This window comes from Natrix helvetica, assembly GCF_964273705.1.
Source record: "Natrix helvetica genome assembly, chromosome: 1".
NCBI lineage: Eukaryota > Metazoa > Chordata > Lepidosauria > Squamata > Natricidae > Natrix > Natrix helvetica.
In genome coordinates, this window is record NC_138548.1 from 270,296,528 (window position 1) to 270,318,773 (window position 22,246).

A 22,246-nucleotide genomic window follows, 5' to 3' on the forward strand; every position below is an offset into this window, starting at 1 on the left:
AACAGAAGCTCACGAAAGAAAAAGATCTTTCCACAATGCCGGTGTTGGGCTGGCCAGCTGGTCTTTGGGTCTCTGCTGCGCATGCATGCATGTCCATGTTCGCACATGGGGGTACCTTTCAGTTTGGGCACTCGGTGCCTAAAAGCTTCACCATCACTGTTCTAGGTACTCAAAGTTCCCTAAGAACTCAATGATGAAACAAATGACCTACCTCAGCCTAATTTTCAGTGGTTTTGTTTGCAAAAATTCTTTTCTGGAGGAGAGCGTGATCCTGTTTCTCTTTAGAACGAGTCTCTGTTTTATCTCAATGTGTTCAGTGTTCTGTTCCTTCATTGTTCTTTCTTGTTCCTTCAAGCAAAAAAATTTTAAAGGCTAATTTAATTGTCTTCTTCTTGTCTGTCCTCCTCCTTCAATCAGCCTCACGATGTTCAGAAGAGGAATTCCTCTCTTGCAAGCCAGCAAGATTTGGAAGGAGAAAAGCTTCAAGAAAACCGCTTATCGCTTGTGGCCAATGGACCAAAGTTGCCTTTGGAGCATGTCAAGGAAGCTATAAATGGGCAGGACAACAAGGTTTTGAAGGAAGAACCTAGAACTGAAACTGCTGAGCACTCATGTTTGTTGGGAATAGAAAGTTATTCAGCTCTTCCTGGTGCCAAACAGAAGTTAAGCACCAGCCCCCAGGCTTTGCAGCCCAATGAAAACCTTAAGCCAGCAGAGGATGGGGCTGCCAACCACCAAAAGGAAAGCACCGAGACAGCAAACAGGGAGGATTCAAATTGGGGAAGCCACACTGTAAACAGCCTCCCTGAAACCCCGACTGAAGAACAACTCCCCAATGGGAGCATGAATTCTTCTCAGTTTGAGAATGACAGCTTCAAGAGAGATTCTGATTCCGGTAGCACCTCTGCTTCAGAGAGTATGGACCTCAACATCTCTTTGTCTGCTGATCTGTCCCTGCACAGAGGCAGTGAGTCCCACTCCCTAAAGGTAGGAATTGAAGATTGTGGGTGGGCAAAGCGTTATGGAGGCACCCCCCCCCCATTGAATGATCAGCAAAAAGCACAGCAGCTGCCGCCTCTTTTTTGTGCCACCAGAGAGGGCAAGCACTGCTTAGGAAGAGGGTTGGAAGGGAAAGCACATTTTGTTTAGTTACAATAAATAATTATTCCGTATCCAGAATGTCTTCTTGTCTTTTTTACACTGTTTCTTTTGTTATATGTGTAGAATGCAAAAATGCAGAACATGACATTGAAACGGACAAGAAGATTTGTAGTTGATGGAGTGGAAGTGAGTGTTACCACCTCAAAAATCATCAGTGAAGATGAAAAGAAGGATGAAGAGATGAGATTCCTCAGGCAAGCTAAAATTGTGTTTTGTTTGTAAGGATTTATACAGGCCAGACCATTTAGGTAATCAGTGAAAAGGTTAAATATTAGGAAGAATTTTCTGATGGCAATAAGATTTAGCCCTGAATCAGAGAATCTACAAAAATAGGAGGACATCTTGTTCAAGTACAGCACAAAGAAGCATATCTACGAGGTTCCTATTCGCTGGAGATTAGAACCAGATATTGAGAGTTATCATCCAGTATTCCATCCAGCTTGGCCAAAGGCTAGCTTGCATTTATGGGAGTTGCAGAAGATTACATCTAGAAAGCACTAAACCATGCAACAGAACAAGAATGGGGAAGGGAAAAATGAAAGTTCAGCAATTCATTGCTAATGTTTTTGCCTGTTTTTTTTAATTAACACAGGAGTCAATAAATGCTTGGCAAATTTGAGATGTAAATTCTAAATTATATCCAAAAAAGTGACATATAACAACAGTTTTCTAAAACTCAGTTCAACAGAGGTCAACACCACAAACTTACCTGAGTTGTTCATTATATTTCTTTCAGCTTGCCAAGTTTTATACTGAGATACATTCTTGCATGCAGTTGTTGGGTTGTATTAAACGGCATTTATTCAAAAAGTTTGCATGATGTAATCTGAATAATTCAAGGTCAGAAGTGCAAATATGAACAAGAAAGAGCTGAAAAAAGCAGCCTCTTTAAAATATTCTACCTGCAGGCCAAAAGTGGTGTCTGTTCGTGACAGTGATTGAAAGAGTCAATTCTCCCCTGAAGGAGATTCTAGATCCTTAGAAGGCAGAAGGCAGCAGGCAGCCCATCTTGGCTAGTCTTCATTATGATTATTTTAACCTAAACGGTGCTTCTGCGTAGCTTTAGTTGTAACTGGAAAGCTTCTCCTTTGTTCCTAAACTTCTGTTCTACTTCACTTCTGTTCTGACTTCTGTTCTACTCTGCAGGCGCCAGGAGCTGCGGGAGCTACGTTTACTTCAGAAAGAGGAACATCGGAATCAGACACAATTAACAAACAAGCATCAGCTGCTCCTGGAACAAATGTTAAAACGTTTTGAACAAGAAATGAATGTAAGTGGGAAAAGGAATTGCCACCCCAGAACTTGGCCAAAGAAGGAGAAAAGAAAAATTAACAAGCCATAAGTGGTATTAATTAGGCTAGGAAAAAACTTAAACCCTGGCACTAAAGGTAGTGTCAGTTCTCTGAAGAATTATGGATAGAATGGCAATCTGACCTGTGTGAATGTATCAATATTAATACATTATATATCGTATCGTAACATAACAAACATAACATAACGTAAAAAATGACAATAACATTCTTTACTATATAGATTGTGGATGTTAGGTGTGAGAGGCTTATAATCTTTTATTATTCAGAATAATTTTCCTCTGTTTATATTTTAGTGTTTTCAAACGTTGAAGATCCTTTGGAAAATCCTTGCTAAAATCATAATATCAAGTCGCAAAATTCCAAATGTTTTGAACTTTTGGAAGTTCAAGAACTTCTCATGCTGTTTTTTTGAAGCTGCAGTTCAAAACAGATGGAGAATACAATGTTTCACATTCCTCACCTAACACATACAAAACAAGGACTATGCTTCCTTCTATCCCTAATAATTTCTCACACTACTAAGAAAAATTACAGGAATCTCCCATCCAAACATAATTAATTTTTAGTTATGCATTTTTGTGTTGTAAAATTTGGTGTGCATTTCTATTCAAGATTCTCCTGTATGTTTAGAATGTCAGGAAGCAGCATATTTAATTAAACATTCTGGGAGAAGAATTTCCTTCCAATCACTTTTCTTACGTCTCATAGTATGCCACCTCTAATTTGGGGTCTTCTGCAGGTCTTATCCCATAACTAAGGGCATGCAGGCATCATGACTATAGTAATATGAGTTTGTTGGAACTGTACTCCAACACATCTGGAGAATGCAAGGTTGAAGAAGAGTTATGTAAACAGATGCAATCATTTCATCTGCCAGTATCAGCATTACTGAATCCTTCTGAGCTTCTCTATTGTTAAATTTTCCCCCAAAATGGCAGTAATGTTTCAAATACTATATTTGAAGAGTTAACAGTCGCCATCCTTGAGTTTTCCTCAGGGCTATACATTCCCAGTTTTCAATCAGGCTGAATAGGAATTTCTCATGTTTTTGATCATTTATAATGTTCTCTGAAATTATTCTTGTACTTGAGCAATTTTTCCCATTATTTCTTCCTGCTGCTTATGTGCGTCATCCAATCTTATACATAGAAGGAATCTTGAACAGTTTTTTCCTCATCTACTGTAACACACGCGCACACACAGAGAGGGGGGGGCAATCCACAACCTACAGATAAGGATACCACAGTCAGGTTCTAATGGTTACTGTTCAGACTGTCATTGCTGAATCAATCATCAGCAAAATGAATCCTATCATCCTCAAAAGGGTTGCATTAAGATCAGTGAGGCCACTAGTCACACTAGTCACTAGTGAGGGTCCAGATTGTTGGGGGCAATATGCTGACTCTGTAAAAGCACTATGAAGCGGTATATAAGTCTTAAGTGCTATTGCTATTGCTAGTCCCATAATATTGTCCATCATTCCTGCACTAGTTCAGAGGTGTCACATCACAGCTACTATTGTTGTTATAACATGCATACTGCCTGACTCTCAACAACTTTGGGTGACTCACAACAAAGAAATTACATTAAGCTAAAACATTTAAAAAATGGCAAGCATGATGAAGTGAGTGGTCTTGCTTTCTCTTGCTGAATCCGAGATGAAGTAATAAGATTTACTTCTCAGTTACAGCTCCAACAATGGACTCTTTAATGTTCACAGGCAAGATAGTGAGAGGATGTTTTAGATTCAGTATAGAATGAGCTGGAAGGGATCTTGGAGGTCTTCTAGTCCAGCCCCCTGTGAAGCAGGAGAACCTATACCATTTTAGATAAGTGACTGTCTAGACTCTTCTTAAAAACATCCAGTGATAGAATGCCCATAATTTCTGCAAGCAAGCTGTTCCACTGATTAATTGTTCTCATTGTTAGGAAGTTTCTCATTAATATGAATTCATTAATATGAACTTAACTAATGGTCCTTGTATGAAACCAAACATAGGTACCTAAGCTTGCTGGGTCCCACCCCCCAACTTTGCTTTTATTACTGAATTAAGGTTCTGTCTGACTTTTCTTGTGTAGTCAAAGAAGAGGTTTTACGACACTGAACTAGAAAACCTAGAACGGCAACAGAAACAGCTGATTGAAAAAATGGAGCAAGATCATGCACTGCACCGCCGAGATGAAGCTAAACGTATACGTGCTGAGCAAGAACGGGATCTGGTTAAATTTCAAGAACTGCTGAAACAAAAAAAGAAAGAGGTAAAGCTTTGAATTCTTACATGCTAGGATAATATTCAGATGCCAACCCAGCTGTCAGTTAAAGTGTTTGTCATAAACAAAGCAGTTCAAGGGCTTGGAAGGTGAAATCCAAGACGATGAAGAAAGTAGCCTAAGGAGGAAAAAATATACAGAAATACAGAGAAGGCACTAAGAGAAAGAAGAATGAAAAAGTAGGGTGAGAGAGACGGGAGGAAAACCTGAAGAGCTAACGAAGTTGCTCAATGATTGAGCTGTAAATTGTAAAGTTCCTGGTTCAAATCTCACTTCTTCCACAAACTCTTTCAACATCTTTAGACATTTCTCTATAGCCACATTAGAAATACATTCTATTGACCTAGGTGGGATTGCTGAATAAAAAGGTATTTAGGGTGGAATGTGGGGGACAATGCCAATTTAAAAATGGCCAATAATAAAAGAATGAGCTACAGCAAGACAGTAGGAAGGAGAGACAGAAGAGAAACAAAAAACTGACTGCACTCTTCAGCTTTCTGCTAAATGTGTGAAACTTTATTATAGATCCTTCTAAGCTACAAAGGGCTCTCCGGTGGTTCTGAATATCTCAAAAGTTTGACTGCTTGTCTTTTTCCTTCTTATGAAGCTCAAGAATGACATTGAAAAGCTCCCACGGCAACAACGCAAGAGCAGCATGAAAGTGAAGATGGATGAATTTGTACAAAAAAAGCAAGTTATGGTAAGGCGAGAGAGATTTAATTGACATTGTAGCACAAACTCTTACAGCAACATTAGATTCCCAACCAGAAACACTATGGATTATCTCAAAGACTTTCAGAGTGTCTGGAATTCTAGTTTCTAATTAGTTTGAGAATTACTGTCCCAACATATCTAAAACTTGGCAGAAAGTTGGGAAAGCTCTGGCCAGCCAAGATGAGCATTCATACATCTCCTCTCTCATTCCAGGAACAAGACTTTATAGCCAAGCAATCTGAGGATCTGGAGCAGGCTATGAAAAACATTACAACTCAGAATCGGAAAGAGATCTGTGACAAAGAACGTGATTGCCTCAATAAAAAGCAGCAACTTATGAGAGGTGCTTTCTCCCCCCCCCCCCCCATTAAATGGACCAGTTAGAATGGATTACGAGTAATGAAGTCAAACTATGAAGAATATGCTTTCATTTAAAGGCAATGCAACCTATTGGAGAACATTGAGAAAGCTGTAAACAGAAAGAATGCAAATCCATCACAGTAACAAGAAGCATGCCTTAGATTGTGTTGAGTGCTCATCAGTATTTATATTATGGAATAATATTTTAAGTTTTTAAAATAATGTTTTTAAGATAGTTATTTTTGGAAAAGGAGCCAATTAATCTGAAGTTATAAGTTTCCAGGCCACTTTTTTGTCACTTTTTTGTCAAGTGCTAGCTTGAAAGCCAACAATAATGCATCAAAAAATAGAGCTTACCTATAACACAGGGATGGGAAAACTTGTGATATTCCAGATATTCTGATCCATAGCTTACAGCTTCCTGGCTGGTGCTGGTGAGAGTTGGAATCAAAACAGAAATAGAAATGCAAAAGTAAATCTTTGCCACAGATTTCCAAGGAAGCAAAAGCCACCATAGTATGAATTCTTCCCAGATTGTAGTATCTGGTTGTTTATCTTCCTTTAATGAAAAGATCTCTTCTGAAGAACTGTTTGTAAAAGATATGATGGAAAGAGATCTCATCTGTCACAAAGCCGTATTTTATGTACATAAAGTGTACTTTTTAAAAAGTATATATGTGGAATAGATATGCAAAGAGAAAAAAGTGTTAAGTTCAGGAAAGCAGGAATTCAAAAGCACTGCAAGTTTATTCCCTGAAACTTATATACAAGAACCTGATCTACGAACAGTCAAGGCAAATTGGTACCAGATAAAAGTCAATAGACTAACCCTAACCTTGGATGAGGGGCTGGACTTAGATCTCTTTTGTGGGGTCATAGTGACTCCAAACCTATGATGCATTTGACCTTCTTCTCAGGCTCAGCCTGATAATCTGCTAAAAAATTAAGAAAGAAAGCAGAGAAAAAATTATTTTAAAATGGCAATAGTGAAATTCGTATTCAGGGAGGCTTATCATTTTTTTAAAATGTGAATCAGGAAAATTGCATGCAAAAGCTTCATACTTCATAGGAGATGCTTCAAGGTACCATTAATTTTTGAAAATTATGTTTTTTAATGGTATTAACACAGCAATCTATGGATTGTAGGAACACAGATTGGGAAATGATTATTTTTACTGATCACTAACCACTAATCTAAAGGCTCACAGGTTTCCCATCTCTGTAGGAAAGGTTTTGCAGTCAATTCCCTCCCCCACAAACATATTCTTCCTTTTTTCTTGCTTTGGGAACCCCTGTGGAAAGAAAAACAGCTGCTCTTGTCATTCATTCACCTTTTAATTTCAGGCCCATAATGTCATAATGTAAAGAGAGGACAGAAACTGAGCATAAGGTTAGACACGTTGACATTGAAACAGTTACTCTTCCCCTCTCTGTTCAAATATTGAATGACCATATATATATTTAACCCTGTAGACCGAGAAGCTACTATTTGGGATATTGAAGAGCACCATCTGCAGGAGAAACACCAGACTTTGAAACAACAAATAAAAGATCAGTATTTCCTCCAGAGACACGAGCTGCTCCGGAAACACGAGAAGGTAGCAACATTTTCTGTTTTCAGTTCTTTTGAATTATAGGTGGGATCTAAAGTTGCAGATATACAAAGCAAGCGTGCAGAAGAATCGGACTGTGGAGATGTGGGAAAGCTTATTTGGTAGAGAATCACAATATTGATGCTTTAAAATTGTATGGTAACCGTAGGCTCTTAAGAGCTCCTGGAAAAGAATATTCTAATTATAATACAATTATAGTTATTAGGGGAGGACACACGCTTAGAGTTAGGCTCTCCTAAATTAGGATTCTCTCAATGTGTTGGGTTGTAGTTCCAATATCCACTGTGATTATAGTCAAGTTTGCTAGAGGGTTTCTCCAAACCAGATCAAACTCTGATTTCCAAGAAAGAAACAACAACATTAGATCAAATGTTCTATTTCTACCTTTTGCTATGATAGAAATTGCATTGAACCTTTGACAAAATTGCTTATTTTACATTATGGAACAAGATGTCTTTCATTTCCATTAGAGATGATTCTAATGTTCCTTCTCTATATGGAGGATACTAATATATACAATAATATTGTACTAATAGTACAATAGTATATATTGTACTTCTGATTTATTGGCATCTGTACTGTAGATCTGGATGATTGCTAATATTCATATATTGCTTATTATGTGCATAGTTTATTACACATCACTACACATTTCATTGAACAGTAGTCTTTCTGCACATAAGTGGCATACTGATTATGATTTCCATTAAGAAATCCCACCGGGTGGATCTGTAATTTGGCAGTTTTCTATGATAGCTTTTATGTTTCAGCTGGCCTAATTAGCATTGTTGTCTCTGTGATAGTTCCCAATAGCTTACGCTAGGGATGCATTCATAGGAGCTGGAGGCATTGATGTTATTTCCTTCAGGGAAAAAAATGTACTAGCCTCCTCTGCATCTTCAGATTTTCCAGATTGATATTACTTCTCCCCCCCCCCCCCAATAACCCTTTTTGTTTGATAATTTGCAGCTCCTTGCCATTGATGTCTCTGAATGCAATGTGGGGCATTCTCCTACACTGGCTCCCACCACTCTGTTGATTTATATTGCAGGAACGCGAGCAAATGCAACGATATAACCAGCGCATGATAGAACAGCTGAAAGTTCGGCAGCAGCAAGGGAGGGCCCGTCTCCCCAAAATTCAGAGGAGTGAAGGGAAAACCCGCATGGCCATGTATAAAAAGAGTCTCCATATCAACTCCAGTGGAAGTGCCTCAGAACAGAGAGAGAAGATAAAACAGGTGAAGTTGACTGTCAGAGCTGGGTGAAGGGATCTGCCTGAGAACGTTCATTAGGTATAGAGATGCCTTGGGGCCACCAGTGCTCTTCAACTTCTTCATAAATGACTTACATTCCAGTTTGGCGGACCAGCAGAGGCAGCAGCAGCATGGGGGGGAGGGGCATAGGGATGGTTTTGAGAAGGCACACCACTTTCACAAAGGCAGCTTCACATGCTTGCATGCATGTGCTCATTCACTACGTCCATGGCGTGGTTCCAAACAGGCTATGGCCCACCACCAGGCCATGAACTGAGAGTTGGGGACCCCTGACCTAGAAGAGATTGAAGGGCACTCATCAAATTTGTGGATGATGGATTGGTAACATTTTAGAACTTAGATTCAAAAGGATCTTGGCAGACTTGAGCATTGGGTCCTACCCAATGAGATGCAGTTCAAGTAGTAAGTACCGTATTTTTCAGAGTATAAGACGCACCAGAGTATAAGACACACCAAGGTTTTGAAGAGGCTTTTTTTTAAAGGTAGGTAGATAGAGGGATAAAGACAGAGAGAAAGAGAGAGAAATGCAGTAGGAAGTAAAGGAGAGAGGGAGAGAGTAGATAGGTACATAGGTAGATAGAGGGGGAGAGAGATAGAAATACAGTAAATAGGTAGGGAGAGAGAGAGTAGGTAGGTAGATAGAGGGATAGAGAGGGAGGGAATACAGTAGGTAGGAAGGGGGAGAGAGAGTAGATAGGTAGGTGAATGTTTCCAGGTGTATTTATCCATATGCTGGAGAAGGAAATCGCTGACAATCTGCAGCACCTAAGACTTTGTTTCTACTGGCACAGGACTTGATCAATGTAATTCTCATCAATCAGTTAAAGAGCTTTCCAAAAGGGGGGAAAAAGTTTTTGCATTCTGCAAGTCTCCCCAAAAACGGCGCATTTTTCACGAAAGCGGGCCTGTTTTTTTTAAAAGCATGAATAGCCTTTGGGGGCGCTTGCAGAGTGCTCCAGGGGGGGGGAAATGAGCAAAAACCGGCCCATTTTTCACAAAAACGGCCCTGTTTTTTGTAAAAAAAAATGCAATCATAGCCTTATGGAGGCTTATAGAATGCTGCTGGGGGTTGGGGGGGGCAGAAATGAGCAAAAAGTGGGCCGTTGTTTGCTCATTTCTGTCCTCCCCAGGCCCCAGGGGCTCTCTGAAAGCCTCCATAAGGATATGCACAGCCATTTTGGTGAAGGGGCAGGGCTTCAGGAGGCAGAAAAGGCTGTATTCAGTGTATAAGACGCACCCAGATTTTCAGCCTCTTTTTTGAGGAAAAAAGATGTGTCTTATACTCTGAAAAATACGGTAGGTTCCTGCACTTGGGCAGGAAAAATCAGATGTACCCATACAGGATACACAGTAGTGCCTATGAGAGGGATCAAGGTGTCCTGGTGGACCACTGCTTAAGTGTGAGTCATCAGTGTGCTGCAAAGCCAAATTAGTCCAGGGCTTCATCAATAGAGGGATAGCATCAAGATCAAGGTAAGTGATAGTACCACTCTGTACCACATTGATGAGGCTGTATTTGGAATGCTGAGTCCAGTTCTGGGCACCACATTACAAAAAAAGGTGCTGAAAGATTCTGGAAAGAATACAGAGCAGAGAAACAGAGATGATAAGGTGTCCGAAGACCTCCCTGGATGATAAGCCAAATCAGAATGTTTAAGGGCATGCACTAAAATAAACCCTCCCCTGAAAATAAGCTCTCCCCGAAAATATTGCAACACAGCAACAGCCATGAGGTGACCACACTCGTCACCTCCTGCACTTCAAAAATAATAAGATCTCCCTGAACATAAGGCAAGCGCTTATTTCGGGAGTCAGGCCCAGTCTTATCTTCGGGGCTAACATGGTATATAACTGTTGTGGGAAGCCATCCAAACCTTGCCTGATTATTGGTGCTCTCCCCATTACAGTTTGCACAGCAGGAAGATAAGAGACAAAAAGCTGAGCGAGCGCAACAGCAGCAGAAGCATGAAATGCAAATGAAGGAGATGTTGGCTCAGTGTGAGAGCAACATGAATGAACTCCAGCAGTTACAGGTAACTTGAATATCAATGGTTCATTTTAATTTATGCTTATATTAATCTTCAGAACTACAGGACGTATGAAATCTTTCAGCTATCTGTTATCATGTTCTGAAAGAATTGTTAATACTGGTCACAGTCGGTCCTAAAACAGAAGATAATGTCACGGATTTTTTTTTTAATGCTGGCATATACCATATTTTTCAGAGTGTAAGACGCACCGGAATATAAGACGCACCAAGATTTTGAAGAGACAAATTAAAAAAAAAAGTTTTTGCACTCTGCTGACCTCCCCAAAACAGCATATTTTTTTTGCAAAAATGGACCTTTAGGAGGCTTATAGAGTGCTCCTGGGGGCTGGGGGGGACAAAAACAAAAACAAGGCAAAAATGGCCCATTTTTCTCTCATTTTTGCCCTCCCCAGCTCCCAGGATCACTCTGAAAGCCTCCTAAAGGCTATGCACAGCCATTTTTGCAAAGGGAGTGAGGTTTCTGGAGGCCAAAAATGCTTTATTTGGTGTACAAGATGCACCCAGATTTTCACCATCTTTTTTGAGGGAAAAAGGTGAGTCTTATACTCCAAAAATACGGTAATTGTATTTATATCTGAAGCTTTACCCAAGAGGGGAAATATGGATAAGTAAATGTGGGTTCATTTAATTCATTTAAATCCTAACATAACCCTGGTGTGTTATACTAGTTTTGAAAGAGAATAATTTTTCTCAAAGGCATCAAATTAAACTCTTTGGATTACCATAGATCTCAGGTCTTTATGACTAGAGTGCAATATGCTAACCATGGTATATTTGCTAATTCCAAGTTAAGGAGGCAATCTGTGATATTAGGTGGAATGAGACTACTTTCTACTTAATGTCAGAAAGATATTAGAACGATAACTTCATACTTTTTGCTGCTGGCCATGCAATCTAAAATTAGGTCAAAGAGATGGTAGGCCTGGTGTTGTTTCTTCCTTGCAAAATATCTTCTCATATTTCTCCCTCTCTCTCCCTCCCTCTCTCTCTCTCTCTCTGTCTCTCTCTTGCTTGTTTCAATTTATGTAGAATGAAAAGTGCCACCTTCTGGTTGAACATGAGACCCAAAAACTGAAAGCCTTGGATGAAAACCACAACCTGACCCTCAAAGACTGGCGAGATAAACTTAGGCCAAGAAAAAAGGTGATTAAAAATTTGCGCTCGTATCAGAATTACATTGTGAAATTTTTAATTTGAGATCAGATTGGTCAAAATAAGGATTTAAAAAATGTTAATTTCCACAAGACCCATAATTTAGAGGAAAACAAATAGGGAGCAGTTTGAACGTTTGTGAGTCCCCCGAAGGCCAGAAATGGCCCATTTTCCAACTCTCATAATTCTCCAGTCAGCAAGGTTGACACCCCTGGTGTAGACCAACATATTTTGTTTTAAAGGAGCTGGTTCTAGAGCGCCTTGAGGCCCTGGTTCCCTTTGAGGCCCCGGTGGCCCCTAAAACAAAGAATAAGAAGGATTCTGTTGCTGTTCTTAACAGTTAATATTTAAGAAATAAAACATTTATAAATAATCATGTACTGAATAACTTTTCGAAAACAAGCAACAGTTATTTTAAGCAATAACTATTGTTATTACTGTTGTTAATGTATCAGAATTGCATTGTGGAATTTTTAATTTGAAATCAGATTAGTCAAAATAAGGATTTGAAAAATGTTAATTTCCACAAGACCCATAATTTAGAGGAAAACAAATAGGGAGGAGTTTGAAAGTTTGTGAGCAGGGTTGCATTGCAACTGTAAGCTGGCAGGAACCCAGAGAGAAGCCAAGGTTATTATTAGAGAAAACATTACCTTTTCACCTCTTTTGTCTTTGTGTTTCAGGCACTAGAAGATGAACTGAATCAGAAAAAGCGAGAACAAGAGATGTTTTTCAAACTCAGTGAAGAAACTGATGGTCTGTCTCCTATGTCACCAAACAAGCCTGCTAAATTTGTCCCATTCAGCTCCGCAGAGGCTTCATAATACTTGGGGTTAAGAAGGCAAGGCTTGGTAATACTTGCCTTTGCCTGTTGGAGAGAAATCAACAGACAGGGCTCCTTCCTCTCTTTGCCAACTCTGATCAGAGTTTCCTGTTCAGTTGTGTGCCAGATAGTCAATGTGGATCAATCTGATCCACTAGCGATGAGGCAGGTTCACATATAGGTTAGAAGCAAGCTGTGGCAAGCTTCAAGGGGACCAGCTGATGGGGTCGACTGCAGAATCTACATAGCTTGCTGAATCCTTCCCCAGCCAGTTTTACCATTTACTAAAGGAACAGTGGAAAGGATCTAAGAGGAGATTAATTACAGTATTGATTTAATTTTCCAAGTTAGCTTTCCTGTGTGTCTGAGCTTAATGAGTAGGTGGTTTTACTCAAGAGTAGAACTTTGGGACTCAATAGTAGATGATGTTTACCTGTGATAGCCTTTAAGATGACAGTAAACCATCACCTGTGTTCAACATGGTCTCTCTCTACCCTTGTGAATTAAGCAAAAGACTGCTTTTCGTTCTGTGCTTCCTTTTTGGAATTGATCAGCATCTTCCAAACAGCTTGCCACATAATTTGCATTTTTTTAATATAGAATAGCCTGACATTTAAAAGCAAAGCAGTCTTAAAACAAACAGGGTAGCCAGAGGCATGAATTTCTGTCCTGTTGAAGGTTGAGTAGAGACTGTGGGAAATGCTTCCAACCTGGGCTGTGTTTAAATAAACAGACTTGCCCAAGCTAAATGGCTGTAAATGTACAGTAAGGAAAAATGATCTTTCTCTGCTTTGTCAATCATCTGTGACCCCAGTAGCTTCTCTTTTCAGATGCAGCATTGCACCTTTGGTTTACCTGTGTGCTAGCAAACCAGAATTCCCTTTCTTTCCACAGTCAAGGATGAGACCTCTGCTGAATTTATGGAAAGAGCTAGTGTTTATTCTTTAGGTAAATTAAAGAAGAGCAACCCCAGATGTCTATGACAACAAATGTGTAGCTGGATTAAGATTGAAGGCACTTTGCTTTGTATCAAATTGTATATGATTTTCAAGTTTTCACAGAGCAGCAAATGCTAGCTTAGGGATTTTCTCCTGCTAAATGATTGGGTGTGCTCAGAATTGAAAACACGATTTTGAAATAAAGCAGTGCTGGATTGCTATGAGTAATTCCAGCCTTTGCAGTTTTTCTGAATCAATAGAAAGGGCCACCTAAGAGAAGCCACAGGTTGTAGAATATATTATTATATATTTGAAATGCTAAAGCAGTATTTCAGTATTTCAAACTTTTTTACAAATGCTGTTTTTAACCAAAGAGATCTCTTTTCTTTCCCTTCCACATGTTCTGATTTATTTAATATAAATTTCCAAAGGTTTTGTCCTCTTTGCTAGTTTGCATTTCCCTATGAGTTATGTTTAAATTGTTGTTTTCTCATCGATGAAGTATAATTCACACAGATTTCAATTTGAGCAACCAGCTATATGCGCTAAATGCATTGTTTGGTACTTGTTTCGCTATAAGTCCAAACAGAAAGCTGATACAATTCATTTTCACCATCTCAGAACAATACGCATCTATGGAAAGAACATGGTCCAGTGTTCCTTTGGGTGATCAGTATAGGGTTGTTCTAAGCACAGCTCGTTGCCCTCTCAGTAGGAAAAATGGTTTTGTTTTCTTATGCACTGTTCTTCGAAGCACTGTTGCTAATGACCTGATTTCTGTGCTGACAGCTAATTTGTTGGAATGTCAATTGAAGTTTAGTAAACTAGTGGCTGCTGACAGAGCCAGCCATAATGTGTCAAGCATTATAGTAAAGGTGGCAGGGTAAAAATACAATCTGAAAGAAATGTCTGCAAAAAGAATACTGGATATTAGACGTTTGTAGGGAGTGTGTGTGTGTGTTCACAAAGCACTTTAATCCCTCTTCAAACTCTTTCGGATCTTTGTGTGTTAAGATAATGTGTGAGGAGAGAGAGAGAGAGAGAGAAGGGAACAATGCCTGCACATGAATGTTGAAAGTAAAGGCAAATTTTCTTTAAATGAAGAGTGTTAGTTTCGTGTTGAAAATGACGGATGCTTTGTAATCATTGTGTCTTGGGTGCGTTGGTTTGTATGCACATTCCTGCTTTTTCCTCTCTTGGCTAAGCAAAAGCAAACAATGGCATACACTCACAATTGCTTTTTCTCTCTTCCCTTCCCTTGCCAAACTGATCCTAGTTGTTCCCTAAGGGGCTGGAACTTCCCTCTGTGCAATATGCACTTTCCAGTTTTTCCAGGAAGGTTATTGAAAGAAAAAGTATCTTTTCCCTTCTTGAAACACTTGTTAACTTAGGGGGAATTTAGGGGGGGGGGTTCATTGGGAGAGGGTGGGGAGAGAGAAGGTATTTTGTATTTTTATAGGGTTTTTTGAAAAAAAAATCTCAAGGATTTTCTCTCTTTGGGTTACCACGATGATGTAAATAATCTAATAAAATATGAACCACTAAGCCTTTGCATTGCGATCCAGAATTGCATTCCTGCTGTGTGTCTCTTTAGGTCAGAAGTGCTGAGCTGTATTTATACATAATCTTGGCTTGCCTACAGTGGAATTGTGTTTCAGGATTCTGTTGATTGGCATTAAAAAAAAAAACCAAGTCCACAGCTTGCTGGCCCTGTAAAAAGTGTCTTTTAAAATATAGATGGTCTTACTTGAAAATATCTGTACTGTATTGGAATGTCTTAATATTAAACTATTAATTCTTGAAGCAAACTGTGACTAGTTTGAACTATGTACAAGACACCGTCATTGATTATTTTTAAAAAAAGGTTGACATTGATAGCAAGGAAAATCTGTATCTTTCAAAGACTGTTAATGTAACTTTATATTGGTTCTGTTTTGATATGAACAATTATACTGTATAATAATCATAATCATTGACATTGCAATACCTGGTGATGCGCAAATTGAAGATAAGCGAATTGAAGACAAGAAAAAAATCACAAAGTGAAGTTGAGCGACTGTGGAAAAAGAAATCATGTGTTGTCCCAATTGTAATTGGAGCCCTTGGAGCAATACCTAAAGGGCTACCTCGCTATTTGGAAATTCTAAATTTATCAGACTTGAACATCCTGAGTCTACAAAAAACCACCCTACTTGGAACAGCTTTTATCTTCCAACATTACCTTAACAGTTCCTAGGTCCTTGGTTAGGACTCGAGCTGTTGAGCTACCAACCAGACCCAAAGGCTGTGAATCTCACCAAAGATTAACATAACAACAACAACCGCCCAGCCGCCCTGTTTAGGATGACCCGCTCCTTACTTAACCAAGGAACTGGAAAAGACCCCTTGCAGGGTAGGGCTGAAGAATTTGTTTAGTATCTGCAGGATAAAATTGCTCAGATCCGGACAGGCTTGGACTCTGACTGGGTAGATTCGGGCGAGCTGACGGGGATGAATCTTGAGGAGACAATCTGAGATGAGTTTGACCCTGTGACCCCCGAAGGCATGGACAGGATTATGGGGAGACTCAGTGCTGCCACTTGTGTGCTGGACCCGTGTCCCTCTTGGTTAGTTTCGGCTTCCCAGGAGGTGACACGAGGCTGGCTCCAGGCGATTACCAACGCTTCATTGAGAGAATGGTTCTTTCCCACCGCCTTGAAGGAGGCGGTGGTGAGGCCCCTCCTTAAGAACCCTTCTCTGGACCCAGCTTCTTTAGCCAACTATCGTCCGGTCTCCAACCTTTGCCTTGTAGCAAAGGTTGTCGAGAGTGTGGTAGCACGTCAGCTTCCCCAGTACCTGGATGAAGCTGTCTACCTGGATCCGTTTCAGTCAGGTTTCAGGCCCGGGTACAGCACGGAGACGGCATTGGTCGTGTTGGTCGATGATCTCTGGCAGGCCCGGGACAGGGGCTGCTCCTCTGTCCTGGTCCTATTAGACCTCTCGACGGCTTTCGATACCATCGACCATGGTATCCTACTGCGACGACTCAGGGCGTTGGGAGTGGGGGGCATCATTTTACGGTGGTTCTCTTCCTACCTGTCGGATCAGTCGCAGTTTGTGTTGACTGGAGGGCAGAGATCGACCCCCATACGCGTCACTTGTGGGGTGCCCCAGGGGTCGGTTCTCTCACCCCTCCTGTTCAACATATATATGAAACCGCTGGGCGAGATCATCCGTGGTTTGGGGGTAAGAAATCATCAATATGCTGATGATACCCAACTTTTCATCTCTACCCCAAACCACCCAACGATGCCTCGACGTGATGTCCCAATGCCTGGAGGCTGTGCGGATCTGGATGGGGAGGAACAGGCTCAAGCTCAATCCCTCCAAGACTGAGTGGCTGTGGTTTCCGTCATCCCGATTTGTACACCTTGTTCCATCTTTGGTGATAGGGGTAGAAATTTTAGCCCCCTCAGAGAAGGCTCGCAATCTGGGAATCCTCCTGGATACGCGGCTTAGTTTAGAGGAACACCTGACCAGGGGGGCCTTTTACCAGGTTCCCCTGGTACATCAGTTGCGCCACTTTCTGGATCGGGATGCTCTGTGCACAGTCACTCATGCCCTCGTCCTTTCTCGCCTGGACTACTGCAATGCTGTCTGCATGGGGCTGCCCTTGAAGAGCACCCGGAGGCCTCAGCTGGTCCATAATGCGGCCGCGCAGGTTATCATGGGGGTACCTAGGTGCTCCCATGTTACACCCCTTTTAGGCGGCCTGCACTGGTTGCCGGTTGTTTTCCGGGTGCAATTCAAGGTATTAATTATGACCTTTAAAGCGCTCCATGGCTTAGGCCCAGGGTACCTGCGAGACCACCTACTGCCACCAGTAGCCTCCCACCATCCAGTACGATCCCACAGAGTTGGCCTCCTCAGGGTGCCGTCGGCCAGACAGTGTCAGCTGGTGACCCCCAGGGGGAGAGCCTTCTCTGTGGGAGCGCCTTCCCTCTGGAATGAGCTGTCCCCGGAGCTTCGCATAATCCCTGACCTCCGGTCCTTCCGACACGCCCTAAAAGTTGGCTTTTCCAGCAAGCCGGCCTGGCCTGTTAATTTTAACTCATTTTTAAAAATGTATTGTTCCATAAATTCGATTTGTTTTTTTGGATATATATTTAATTTCTTTTTAACTTTTGGGATGTGGGTTTTTTAATGTTGTAAACCGCCCTGAGTCCTTTGGGAGAAGGGCAGCATATAAATCCAATAAAAACAAAACAAACAACAACAACAACAACAATAATAATAATAAATAAATAAACCAAGCTGCTAAGTTAATCCATTGATCATTATGTAAAAAATATGATTTACCTGTATCCAGAAAGTCATGGGAACATAAAGTGGAAAAAGTTATCAAAAATGAGAAGGTGAAGATCTTGTGGGACTTTCGAATACAAACGGATCATCATTTGGAGCACAACACGGCAGATATCACGGTTGTAGAGGGCCAAAGTGTACAGTTTATTGATATCGCTGTTCCTGGAGATGCCAGAGTCGAAGAAAAAGAACTAAAAAAAATAATGAAATATCGTGACCTGGCCATCGAAACTACACTGCTATGGATGAAGCATGTAACAGTGATACCCATTGTCATCGGGGCACTTGGCACCATGTCTAAGAATTTTACAAGATACATCAACAAATTGCAGCTTCCCGCAATAACATCAGCAGAACTGCAAAAAACTGTGTTACTCGGAACATCTTATATTTTAAGAAAGTACTTGGTTAATACCTAGGATGCTGGCAGCACACCGTATCAACCATTAGCACCAGTCAGTGGTATTTGTAATGCAATTTTGAATCTTCAGTTGGCTGAGTTTCATGTTTAATGAATAAAGATAATAATAATAATAATAATAATAATAATAATAATAATAATAATAATAATAAGTCAAGAACATCTATTAATCGAAGTAAAGAACAAAAATCTACTGTAGGCCCAACAGATGAAACAAGAATGCAAAAAAGATGTGATAAAATCAAGAATGGAGAGTTGGCAGAACAAAGCCTTACATGGTCAATTTCTGGAAAAAGTAAAAGATAAAGTGGACAGTGAAAAACTTGGTTATGGTTAACAACAGGTACATTAAAGAAAGAAACAGAGTCACTAGTCCTGGCTGCGCAAGAACAAGCTATCCGAACAAATGCCATTAAGGCCAAAATCGAAAAATCCTCTGATGATGCCAAATGCAGACTCTGCAAAGAAGTTGATGAAACTGTTGACCACATACTCAGCTGCTGTAAAAAAATCGCGCAGACTGATTATAAATTGCGGCACAATACAGTAGCACAAATGATCCACTGGAATTTGTGCAAAAATTATAATATTAAAACAACAACAAACTGGTGGGAACATAAGCCTGAAAAAGTCACCGAAAATCAGATGGTCAAGATCCTGTGGGATTTTCTAATACAAACGGACAAAATACTGGCACATAACACACCAGACATCACACTGATTGAGAAAAATAAGGTTACAATCATAAACAACGCAATACCAGGTGATAGCAGGGTCGACGAGAAGGAACATGAAAAAACTCGCGAAATACCAGGACCTAAAAATTGAAATTCAACGATTATGGCACAAACCAGCAATGGTAATTCCAGTGGTAATCGGCACACTGGGTGCTATTCCAAAAGCACTGGAATTACATTTAAAACAGTTAAAACTTGACAAAATCACCATCAGTCAAATGCAAAAAGCTGCACTGCTTGGATCTGCACGCATATTACAAAAATACGTTATGACATCCTAGGCCCCTGTGTGGGGCCCGACTAGTAATCAATGCCAAATCTGGTGAAACAACTGGCCACTGTGATACAATTGTATAATAATAATAAAGATGATTATTATTATTATTATTATTATTATTATTATTATTATTATTATTATTATTATTATTATTATTATTATTATTATTATTATTATTATTATTATTACACTGGGAGTGCTGAAGTATTTGGAAAAGTTTAATTTCATGTACCTGAAATTACTTTAGTTGAGTACCAGAAATGTTTCTACCTTACATATTATATCTTGAAGCCTTACTTAAAAGGGCCTTTGTAGCCATCTAGTAATTTACTGATTTTCTGTAAGATTGACATTTTTGTTAATAGATCAATTTAACAGAATTTTAAAATGTACATTTTCCTGTACCTTTTTAGCAGTTCCCATAAAATAGTAGGGCAGCTGAGAATAGAAAATGCAGAAATTTATGTTCAGAATTTTGCACCACTTATAATATCTTTTACAATAACTGTTATTATGCAGTACTAGTTGATCATTCAAAGACACTAGACCTGTGATGGCGAACCTACGGCACGTGTGCCACAGGTGGCACACAGAGCCATTTGTTAGGGCACACAAAGCGTTGCCCTGCCAGCACTGGACAGCTCAATTCGGCCTTCATTTTTGGCTTTTTTTGCCCTCCCGAGGCTTCCGGTTTGCATATTGGGCCGTTTTTCTTCCTCCGGAGGCTTCAAGGAGGCCTAGTTCTTGATTTTTGAGTTCCAATCTCCCTTCTCATCTTCTATCGAGGGAAGAGTTGTTGGAAGAATAAATAACAACAACCAAAATTATATAGGGACGCAGTGGCTCAGTGGATAAGACGGTGAGTTTGTCGATCAGAAAGGTCAGCATTCAGTGGTTCAAATCCCTAGTGCCACGTAAGTGAGCTCCCGTTTCTTGTCCCAGCTTCTGCCAACCTAGCAGTTCGAAAGCATGTAAAAATGCAAGTAGAAAAATGGGGATCACCTTTGGTGGGAAGGTAACAGCGTTCCTTGCTCCTTCGGCATTTAGTCATGCCAGCCACATGACCACCGAGACGTCTTCGGACAGTGCTGGCTCTTCGGCTTTGAAACAGAGATGAACACCGCCCTCTAGAGTCGGGAATGACTAGCACATATGTGCGAGGGGAACCTTTATCGTTATCTAAAAAAAATAGAAGAAAAAAAACTCCACAACCATTGGAGAACGCTTCCCGCTCTGAGAAGCAGTCTCCTAACAAGGCATCATTGCAAATACCTTCATTCTAGTGAGCTGTAATACATTTGCTTGTAAGCTAAGTATCTAGGACAACTCACCACTGCCACCTCACTCTGGCTGCCATCTCACTCCAGCTGCCTCGCCGAGAGGTAACTCACTGAGGGAGAATGCCGGAGATGAGAGAAACCTCCTCCCCTGTAGCTCAGGCTGGGGTTGGGGTGGGGATTGGGAGGACAAAGTGAGGAGGGGAAGGGGGAAAGAGTCACATATCTTTTTATGCACAGGAGTTTCTGCCTCAGAGTTCAAGGGGTATTTTGGGGGTGGGGATAAGCCAAATCAAGGAGGGACAAGGAGGAGGAGGTTGCCTTTACCTCTGGCATTCTCCTGTGGTGAATTGTCCCACAGGACAACCGGCCAGGTCCAGCAACTCAGCTGCAGCGAGTTGTTCCATATTATTTATACCATTGGTTTTATTTTCAAGACAGCAACAGTCAGAGGCAAGGAGGTACACAACTCCTTAGAAATGAAAATTCTATTGCAAGCTTTTTACAAATTTCTTTTTTTTAATAGGAAAGAAGACGTTACTACTTGGTTTCATAATCAATCATTCTACCATCAATAGATGATTCTATCTATGTTTATGAAATTGCTATACTATTTGTTTTGCCTTTCCTGAATTCTGGCTCCCCCCCTCCTCACCCTTCCTCACCATCACTTGAGAACAACTGGGCCTTGGGGTAAGGTCGAGGCTATTTTTCCTTAGCTATTGGAAGGTTCTAGTGGTCCTCATGGGCCATTAAGAGGGTTGCTGACAGGAGTGGTAAATGGTTTGCTTTAACTTTCTTCCGATACTAGTCCCTAGGCCTACTTAAAAGAGATTACCTTTGACTTACACTGGTTTCCAAGTGCCTGGTCCACTTGTAATTTGCTGGTCCACACTGGATCTGTAACATTTGATTTATTTAGCTTCTCTTTAAGCTCACCTCAGCCACTGCCCCATCTTTGCCTATTCTAACTATTCTGTTGTCTTCAGTGGCGTTCAGCATCACTGCTTAGCTCTTACTGCCACTACCAGCAATCTTCAGCTTTCTCTACTGTTCTTCCTTTCTTTGCTCTCCTTGTAATTTTGTTTTCTCTTTTCCGTCCCCATCATCAGCACCAAAGCCAAATCCTTTTTAAAGGGCCAGCTTGAACCGTTCAGAAAAGCTGAGCCCTTAATAAATGGGGTACAAAAAGGTGTAAATGTTCCAATTGCTGTATATGCTCCACCATGCCTAATATTTGCATGCATGTCTTCTATGCTTGATAGACCATGTGTAAACAAGTCACAAATTAAAATAACCATTCTGATCTAATCTCCCACTTCAGTTTGTTTTTATAATCAGGATGATAGGAGTGGTCCATGATCTCTAAGTAACTTTTGAAAACGTGCTATCCTTTTTCAAGCAATCCACTTCAGTGTTACAATGCCATGATGAACAAGCCTTATTTTGTGGGACTCCGGCTGTGCATCTTCATCTAATTCTATTTTCATTTGATACATTTTCAAGGTTCCGGCTCCTT

At 40.5% G+C, this 22,246-nt stretch overlaps 1 protein-coding gene across 1 annotated transcript in view; it reads left to right on the forward strand.

Moving 5' to 3' along the window:
* The window catches only part of STK10 (serine/threonine kinase 10), an 89,028-nt gene extending 73,549 nt beyond the window's left edge, over nucleotides 1-15,479 (forward strand). The window contains exons 9-19 of the mRNA XM_081942166.1: nucleotides 418-987; nucleotides 1,225-1,355; nucleotides 2,308-2,431; nucleotides 4,554-4,733; nucleotides 5,353-5,445; nucleotides 5,673-5,802; nucleotides 7,293-7,417; nucleotides 8,484-8,672; nucleotides 10,616-10,741; nucleotides 11,788-11,901; nucleotides 12,594-15,479. Coding sequence (XP_081798292.1) covers nucleotides 418-987; nucleotides 1,225-1,355; nucleotides 2,308-2,431; nucleotides 4,554-4,733; nucleotides 5,353-5,445; nucleotides 5,673-5,802; nucleotides 7,293-7,417; nucleotides 8,484-8,672; nucleotides 10,616-10,741; nucleotides 11,788-11,901; nucleotides 12,594-12,734 — 1,923 coding nt within the window. The 3' untranslated portion in view covers nucleotides 12,735-15,479. The remainder of the gene's footprint in view (nucleotides 1-417; nucleotides 988-1,224; nucleotides 1,356-2,307; nucleotides 2,432-4,553; nucleotides 4,734-5,352; nucleotides 5,446-5,672; nucleotides 5,803-7,292; nucleotides 7,418-8,483; nucleotides 8,673-10,615; nucleotides 10,742-11,787; nucleotides 11,902-12,593) is intronic.
* The last annotated feature ends 6,767 nt before the right edge of the window (nucleotides 15,480-22,246 follow it).